This window comes from Xenia sp. Carnegie-2017, unplaced genomic scaffold, assembly GCF_021976095.1.
Source record: "Xenia sp. Carnegie-2017 unplaced genomic scaffold, XeniaSp_v1 HiC_scaffold_16, whole genome shotgun sequence".
In the NCBI taxonomy this organism is placed as follows: Eukaryota; Metazoa; Cnidaria; class Anthozoa; order Malacalcyonacea; family Xeniidae; genus Xenia; species Xenia sp. Carnegie-2017.
The window spans coordinates 9,107,227-9,116,974 of NW_025813469.1; the positions used below are offsets into that span (position 1 = coordinate 9,107,227).

At 34.0% G+C, this 9,748-nt stretch overlaps 1 protein-coding gene across 3 annotated transcripts in view; it reads left to right on the forward strand.

Moving 5' to 3' along the window:
- LOC124436386 (NACHT, LRR and PYD domains-containing protein 12-like) overlaps positions 1 to 8,756 on the forward strand; it is a 42,114-nt gene extending 33,358 nt beyond the window's left edge. For 2 of the 3 annotated variants that reach the window (XM_046986301.1, XM_046986300.1), the window contains 2 exons: positions 7,253 to 8,043; positions 8,218 to 8,756. In XM_046986301.1, coding sequence (XP_046842257.1) covers positions 7,253 to 8,043; positions 8,218 to 8,570 — 1,144 coding nt within the window. In that variant the 3' untranslated portion in view covers positions 8,571 to 8,756. The remainder of the gene's footprint in view (positions 1 to 7,252; positions 8,044 to 8,217) is intronic. The other variant, XM_046986302.1, reaches the window with a different exon arrangement.
- The last annotated feature ends 992 nt before the right edge of the window (positions 8,757 to 9,748 follow it).

Sequence of the window (9,748 nt, forward strand, 5' to 3'; positions counted from 1 at the left end):
AACTATAGGATAAAAGCCGCAAATCGTATGATTCAGTAATTACAAATTTCAGAGATTTATTCTTTGGCACAGCGGGCTTTTCTTTGTGTCGAACGTATGTATTCATTTGGTTTCTTCCATCTGGCTTAGATCATCTTTTGTTTGGTTTTTTCACCATTATATTACTCTTTGCATTCAAATGGTAAGTGTCCTAAATTTTTCGCGTTTGTTCGCGTTTCAAACCTTACGTTAGTTAGGCAAAACACCGCTTTCAAATTGGAAACGTAACGCTTGCTCAGGAATGTTTAAAGTTTGAGGAACAATTTGAGCAGGTTTTCGTCATGTCATTAACATATTTATACGATTTTACATTGATAAAGTGCTGTACCAACTAAATATTACATTCGTATACCTTAGGCAATTTGCAAAGTTTGATAATTGACCATAAATTATAAGGAAGAGCTGTTATAAATTTAGAAATCCGCGATTTAAACAAACGTAACGTTTACCATTTGAAACCGGACGTTCTGTCGGACAAACGTTTCGTTTGAAATGTGAACAAACGAAAAAAATTCGAGACACTTAGCAGTTGGTAATATGCAAATGTTAATATTGACCAATTTTGCTAAGTCAATCGTCCTGAGCGGCTAAGATGTTTGAACAGGAATTTGGCGCGTCGCCATTATTTTTTAACTTCGTTAACATTTCTAAATTAAAGGTTACGTTTTCTGCTTCGTAAAGGGTATTATATTTTTTTACATTGTTAGTTATACAACGCTACTCTGTCGCTGGCTTATCTTGGGCAGCGTGAGAGACGTGTAAGGGACAACTTATTTTGTTTTCTATGGTTTTTGCAATCATGGCCGTAAAATGGTTTTCTTTGTATTCAACTTTGCTATTTTGAACTTGACTTCCATCAATGTCAACTAATAACTATTCTTTTTCCTCTGCTGTGGCAAGTTCCTTTTCAATTGATTTTTCTCTTAATCCATCATCAATTTTTTCCTTCCGGATAATGTAATTTGAGTTCTATGGTTTGTTTTTGAAAACTAACCGTGCAACGGTTCTTGCTGAACTGATCTTAAGGAATGAGCGCTTCTTCATCTAGCTAATGTTACATAACTCCGTATGGACCAGACAAATGAGGCAACAGAACTAATGTTTTTCGCCTTATTCCTGGCAAAATTAGTCAAAAAAATTGAGAAATTTTATTGATCATTTCTTATTATTTTTAATATAAATATGGAATAAAATACAATCATAACAAGTAAGAACAAAAAAGTGCACCTTATATTTCGGTGTTTTTTAATTTATTTACTGTTGGACAGTCGGATTAGTCCATTAGATTTATGGTTAAACCTTGAAATAATTCCCACAAAAGCTCACTCTTCAAAAATATCTTTCCTTTCATGTACAGAACAACATATTAAAAGTCCCACATGATCTGAGGCCGACAACTTCGTAAAATAATGTTTTCTGTGAAATTATGACATGAAAACGAGGATATAAACAAGAATTACAAAATAACACTACTTTGACCTAACGAATATTATATTTGATTATATAAATCTGCAGCGTGGCTATTAAAAATCATGTTAAGTCTTCAACGACCGAAAAAAAGGAATCCTTTAGGTTACATAGTAATACAAGAATGTCACTAAATTTACATATGGTTGATATAATGTACTTTGATTTACAAAGACATTTCTGTCATTTCATACTTTTGTTAATCATCTTCAACATCAACACCACTGTTAGTGCAACCAGTACCTCTACATTGACCACATGCCATTGTGCAGTGAAGTCCATTTTTACGACAGGTACATCTTGCAGTTGAACAATTTGTGGTACAGTTGCATCGTATCATATTAAGCAAGTTTTCAGGAGCTGCTGGAAGAGAAGATCAGTTGTTCTATGTACGATAACATAACCACACATTTTCCAACCAAATGCATCAATCCTTCGTCTTGACTCTGCCATTGCTTAACTTGAAGAAAGACTCTCAATGAATGATACTTGGCTGCACTAGATGTTGGGGGAAGACTTTGGGGCTTTACCATTCGGCCTTTAGTGCACACCTTCTCGTAGTACTTCCTGTGGCGCAAACTGTCTAGAGTCTCGCCTTTTTTCCTCCATGCATTCAGACCAAGGCATTTTCACCACTCTGGATAACCGTATTCATGCTGACGTTTGAAACTTCAAATGCTGATGCTTGTTCACGGAAATAGTTTGAATCTGTGAATTTCTTAAGAGGTGCCGATTTTCCAAGGCCAAAGGGCCGGGATGTCGTGTCACAACCAGCAATAGCATGAAGAAACAAAATGTTTTACACAGAGATTCACCCAGCTCTGATCTCACTATTCTCATGTTCCATACTCTTTCCGTTCTACGTTTAGTTGTTTTCTTTGGTTCTGGACGAAAATAAAGACCACATCCCTCATCCACTTTGACGTAATAGCACATTAAAACAAGAAGATCTGTATCATCTCCAACAAGAACGGTAGGAGATTTCATGGCACTTGAAACAGCTGACTTTACTATGAGAAGATCAGCGTCGCCATCGGCTTGGAGTGTAGTACAGCCATTCAAATCCAGATAATTTCGAAGAGTAGTTATAAGTCGTTTCTTATTGTGTATATTAGCCAGGAATACATCTCTTTTCATTGTTATCTTCATGTCAGCTTTGAATGACACTGTTGCCCCAACCTTTCCGGATGATCTTCGTTGTTGCGCCATGTTCTTAGTAAATGGGTTATCATAACCGTCAAAAACAATACAACTTCCTGCCCCATATTTCTGTTTTACATAGTGGCAGTACTTCTGGCACAATTCTTGAAAGGTTGCTTTCTTTCGCCATGGTACGCGATGAAACCGGTACAATTTCTATTTGACCAGTTGATAAGATGTCTTGATCTTTAACCTTTTTCCTTGGAACTTGGCTTATTTTTCTTTGTACTTGGTGTTACCATTGCAATTATCCCTGTACCGTGAAATGTACCATGCCCGTCGATAGCTCGGAGATTATGGTCGAGGTTATCCAAACCATACTGTGTAAACTCACCATTAAAATCCTGGATTGTAGTCCCTTGGCTTACGGCTGCATTTCGTTTGAATGAGAGGACTTCTTCATATGACGAACAGAAACCAGCATGATTAAACGTGTCTATTAAAAAACGCGAGGCAAAGCTGTGATGGAGTAAAACACCCATTCCAATCTGTAAAGGTGCAAGCAAAGCACGAGGACGAGTTGACTGCATAATCGCTTGACCAACAAAAGCTACTTTCGGAGATGTGTCTTTTCCTGAAAACAGTTGATTAAGAAGAAGCTGAAGTGTTGGGGGTAAGAATTCAAGATTTTTGTCAATGTCACTGTCGATTAACGGATATATGTCGTTTGGTGTTTCAATACATTTTATGTCACTACGTAAAAAGTTTTGCTGCTGCTCTTATAACATTCAGTTTCTCATCTTCAGGATTGGAATTTTCTTTCTGCTGCATGTGGAATTCTTCTAGTATAGACGCAGCAGTTCTTCTGAATGTCACAATACTTGGCATGCCTGGTTGATTTGTGATAATCACATTATCCCTAAAGTGCTCTAGAATCCTTTTTTTTCATGTAGCGGTTGATATATGCGGTACTATCAGTCGCGGACTCCGCCAAATACTCCTCCATCTTTTTTATTAAATCTAATACAGTAACTTGGTCATCAATGTTTTCTAAATATTGAGTTACCTTTAAAAATGCATCGTTGGCAGTGTTGTTGATTGGTCGTCCTGATTTGCGCTTTTTGAGCGATGGTTGGTCATTAAATGGCGCTGGAATTCTCATTTTTGTCCTGAAGTTTGTACTGCATAGATGATGATACATTGCGTCAGCTGCCGGTAGGTCATACACATTTTGGATCCTTGATTTTACGGACTCGGCCCACTCATCGCATCTCACTTTGCAAGCATTCAAGATAGTGTCTTGAATGTCCATAGTCCTAACAGTGCAAACAACACGCCCCCTATTGCGCTCTTGTTCTTGATTAATTTCATTTCCGCAAAACAAGCAATCTCTTCTGAAATCGAACTGAACTAAATTTTGTGAGCGTAGGGTTCTTGGTACGGGATGACGCTCTTCCTTCTGACGTAGCGATTTAGAAATATATGATGGATTTGTATATCGTTTCCTAAATGCTATGTGAACGCTGTCACCTTCACGGACGTCAACTGTATCGCCTCTTTCTTTACTAGCTCGGTTTATACCATCTATCCCTTTAGATGTTAGAGCCACGCCGTTGTTCACAATTGATTCTTTACATATTGCACAGTACTGACGCAGAATTTGATCCATCCTATAATGATTCACAAGCAAAATAGTGTTCGACAACACAAAAAAGCCTGGTTTTATTTACTGGTTTATGCGATATTTTACAGCCCTAATGTATCTATGGCTTTGAACGCGGTATTATAATGCAAACATTGTATTTGGTAATTAGGTCGCTAATTATAGCCCCCTCTTGTTAGTTTTAACTTAAATTATTGTGACCCACAATATTGACGTATTCATTCATTGTAAAATGTAATGGCAATTAAATAATACATTGTAGCGAGAGACTTGCCGAGCGGAAATCGAATACGTGTGATAAAAATTAATGCCCAACATAAAGTTCTGATTAGAGCCATAGAAATAGACCAAAGAAAAAACAAATTGTAAAATTTAAATTTATTGTGACGTTTCGTCTTTACTCAAGACATCTTCAGACAAAATAATAGATAGGACGTTAAGACAAGATATTATATTTACAAAAAGGTGTTAAATTACTACTAACGGAAGCGGTGTCGAATGGATACATGATAAGGAAGTTTGGAGGTGAGATGAAGAGAAATTAAAAGAGGTTAAGTGGAATGGAGTTTCCTTGCACATTAAGTGAAGGCTTGTGTTTATTGATTAGAAGGCTTTCATGGATGGAGAGTTCATAAGTATCGTTGGAAGAGGAAATTATTTTCAAGTCGTCTAAGTTGGGGGTGTGTCCAGTTTCGTTAATGTGAGCAAGAATGCTTGATGATGCTGGGTGGGAAACTTGGTTGCCTGTAAGGGGGGATATTCCAAGTGCTCCGAAAATCTGGTGTGTAGCTGACGTGTGGTTTGACCCACATACGAAGCGTTGCAGCTTCGACACTTGAATAAATAGACTACACCAGATCTCAGAGGTTTGGGAATTTTGTCCTTAAAGGGGAAGAAAGAAGAGATGCGTTGAGAAGGGCGGAAAACAAATTTAATGGATATATGTGGGAAGGCTGCAGCACAAAGGTTATTGATTTGTGTGCGAATTTGAAGGGAGTGTATGCCGGTGAAAGGAAGACAGAAATAGATGGGCATTTTGTGAGCAGTCAAGACAGGTGGTTTAGGGGCAAAGGTGTTGTTAAGGAAGCGACGTGTGATTTGGTCAATTTCCTTCACGTATAATATCAAGCATTCTTGCTCACATTAACGAAACTGGACACACCCCCAACTTAGACGACTTGAAAATAATTTCCTCTTCCAACGATACTTATGAACTCTCCATCCATGAAAGCCTTCTAATCAATAAACACAAGCCTTCACTTAATGTGCAAGGAAACTCCATTCCACTTAACCTCTTTTAATTTCTCTTCATCTCACCTCCAAACTTCCTTATCATGTATCCATTCGACACCGCTTCCGTTAGTAGTAATTTAACACCTTTTTGTAAATATAATATCTTGTATTAACGTCCTATCTATTATTTTGTCTGAAGATGTCTTGAGTAAAGACGAAACGTCACAATAAATTTAAATTTTACAATTTGTTTTTTCTTTGGTCTATTTCTATGGCTCTAATCAGAACTTTATGTTGGGCATTAATTTTTATCACACGTATTAAATAATACATTCATTAACTCATTGTCTTCAAGTTATCTATTTTGCTTACCTTGAGGAGAACAAAGAAACGTCACATTTTGATGCCAATAATGAGTTAAAGCTTCAATTTGAAGTATTGAAAGGGAAGTCACATTAAATATAATAAATATCCATCTAAACACGTGCAAAATATACGTAAACAAACGTACTTCAAACACGCGTTTGTCTAAAAAACTACCAAGTCAGCGAAAATTAGTACCCAAAACAGCAAGATCAGCATTTTTGACGTAAATAAAGGACAAAATATTAATTAATTTACAAAATATCATTATCCACATGTTTTTAATCTATAATATTTATATTTGTGCTTTACTAAGTGTTCTAAAAGGATAAAATCTAAAACATTAATTTTTGAGCCTCGTTTCCATGTCGCTCATATTTTCAATCCAAATGCCTCAATTAAAACGTAATTTACACGATGTTGCCGTGCTAGGATTTTGTGGGACTTTCGATATGTTGTAAAGGGATATCAAATATACCAAAATAAGTTGGAATTTCTTTTGTGGAAATTTGTTCAAGCTTAGAGTGTTTTTGGTCGTAGATTGACTGGACTAGATGTCTTGAGATCATATTTACAAAATGCATTTTCAAAACCAATTCTTACAAAAAGAAATTTTTCATACTGCATGCAACAATTCATCGCATAAAAACAACAATCAACACAGACTGAGGAGAATTAAACATATGCTACAATTATTGTCAAAATTTTTATTACAGATTGTCGTCTGTTAACCAAACAATACCCAAACTTAGACGTATGTAAACAAGTCGCCATGGGAACATTATCTAATTATAATTACTAAGTCATTAAATATAAAAATAATAAGAGAGCGTTATAGCTATAGTGGTAAATTTGAACATTTAAGACAAGATTAGCTTTATTAATGCAAAGAGCTTCTTTTATTTCAAGAGCAAAATTTGAGTAATTGGTGTCAATGATTTTAAATAAAGAGACTGAAAATTTAATTTTAAAAGAAGAGGCCTGTATAGTATGTCATATGTTGAACAAAACTTCTTTTTTTGAAACTTTGCTGGCTACTTAAATCCTTAGCTTGATTACCAAAGGATTCTTGTTAGATGGACCCAGAATAGTTCTGGGTCGAACTTACAAATGCTCTACGTCACCATTGTAGTTTCAAACGTTGAATTTTACAAAAGCCAAACGCATTTGAAAGAAAAGAAAATTTAGAATTTTTTCTTATCATTTCTATTAACTTTAATGCATTCAACAGATGTAACATGCGTTGACATTTAAAATGAGACTTGAATTATTGCACTAGCAATTCAATTCCTGTCGTACAACATTAAATGTACCCTTACAAATATGTTATGTATTTTGATTTTGTAGGTTTAAAGACTGGATTTCAAATTTGTTTTCCGAGAACGGCGATAAAGTCCTTGGTTTTCTTGGAGTAAAGTGCTTATACGAGTTGCAAGACAAAGATTTCATGAGCTCAGCTTGCACAGAGTTAAAGAATTTTTCTCAAATATTGAAAATTAATTACGTTTCTTTTACGCCTGTTGATTCAAACGCATTGTTTGAATTTCTATCCGAATGTGAACACATAACACGTGTTTCTTTTGAAGATTGCAAGTTTCTTGATAATCATAGCTTTCTTCCTTTAAAAAACTATTTGTCAAGTGGGAGAGCGGAAATTTTGATTAACTTAAAGTTTTGTCGTTGTACTTTAGGCAATCTTTTCAGTAAGCATTTTATTGAAGCTTTAAAGAGTGAGAATTGCAAACTAACTAAGTTGGAACTTTTAGTTGCCAAAATAGGTGATGAAGGTGCTAAATGTTTTCGTGAAGCTTTGATAAGTCAGAGTTGTAAACTTACTGAATTAACTCTTCGGTCTGTCAGTATATTTGATGAAGGTGTAAAATATCTTAGTGAAGCTTTGAAAAGTGAGAATTGTAAACTTACTACATTGGATCTTAGTGTTAACTGGATAGAAGATAAGGGTGTGAAATCTCTTAGTGAAGCTTTGAAATGTGAGAATTGTAAACTTACTGAATTGCAGCTTAATTATAATTACAAAATAGAAGGTGAAGGTGCGAAATCTCTTATTGAAGCTTTAAAAAGTGAGACATGTAAACTTACTAAATTGCATCTTAATTCTAGCAATATAGGTGACGAAGGTGCAAAATATTTTAGTGAAGCATTAAAAAGTGAGAGCTGTAAGCTTACTGAATTGCATCTTCATTGTAACAACATAGGAGATGAAGGTGCTAAATATCTTAGTGAAGCTTTGAAAAGTGAGAATTGTAAACTTACTGAATTGTATCTTTATGATAACAGTATAGGTGATGAAGGTGCAAAATATCTTAGTGAAGCATTGAAAAGTGAGAATTGTAAACTTACTAATTTAAGTCCTGATAGAAACCAAATAGGTGATGAAGGTGCAAAATATCTTAGTGAAGCTTTAAAAAGTTATAATTGTAAACTTACTAGTTTAAATCTTAATAGCAACCAAATAGGTGATGAAGGTGCAAAATATCTTAGTGAAGCTTTAAAAAGTTATAATTGTAAACTTACTAGTTTAAATCTTAATAGCAACCAAATAGGTCATGAATGTGAAAAATATCTTAGTGAAGCATCGAAAAGTGAAAATTGGAAACTTTCTCAATTGTATATAAAGGGTTACAATATACGAAAGAATGTTTGAAAGAATGGGTTGCAATATAGGTGATTAAGGTGCTAAATATCTTAGTAAAGCATTCAAAGTTAGAATTGTAAACTTATCAAATAGGATATTGGTAATAACAAAATAGCAGCTAAAGGTGTGATCTATCTTGGTGAAGCTTTGAAAAAAAAGATGTAAGCTTACTGAAATAAATATCCTTATAAACAATATGGGTGATGAAGGTGCAAATAATCTTAGTGAAGTTTTGAAAAGTGAGAATTGTAAACTTACTGAATTGTCACTTGATTATAACAATATATGTGATGAAGGTGCGAAATCTCTTAGTGATACTTTAAAAGTGAGAATTGTAAGCTCACTAAATTAAGCATTGATAGTAACAGTATAGGTGTTGAAGGTGATAAATATCTTAGTAACACATTATAAAGTGAGAATATATCTTCCAACAAGTGATTTTTATTTTTAGTTATATTTCCTACAAACGATTTTTCTCTTTGCATGATACATCATAAAAATAGTAAAAATGTATATAACTTTCTGCTTCAAAATTTGTAATTTAAACATTTATATGTTTTATCAGCAAAATAAGTAAAAAATTGTTCACAGTGAACAATATATCTTTCTTGTGACTTTCCTTTGATAAAGTGTTTCGTGATTTAAAAACTTTTTTCAAATCTCTTTACATAGCTATGTTAATTCATTTGCAGAGAAAAAAGATAGTTTGATTAGTAATCATCTATTGTTCATTTATTTCTTTTGCTCTTTTTGCATTATTTACTGCAAAGAGTAAAGACTTTAACAAACAATGTTGGAATTAAATCATGTTATAATCACTTTGCAATTATCAAAAGAAATTTCAATAAACATGAACACATTGAATGTTTTCCTTAAAAAATTCCTTTCCAGTCAACAGACTTATGAATAAATTCCGTCTAATAGTCATAAAAAAGAAATATTTTTTTAGTTAAAAATAAACAAGATATATAATTGAGGTAGTCTTCTGAAGAATTCGTTATTGCATGACCGTAAAGAAACGTGCTCCATATGTGAACATTTTTATACAGACATTGTAATTAACTTTTTTTTTTCTGAACTTATCCTGTATACTTATCCTATAAACTGTCGTATGTATTCTTTGTAAATGACAAAACTTAAATTAAATGAAGATATAATCTTCGCACTTTGCTGGACAATTTAAGGAA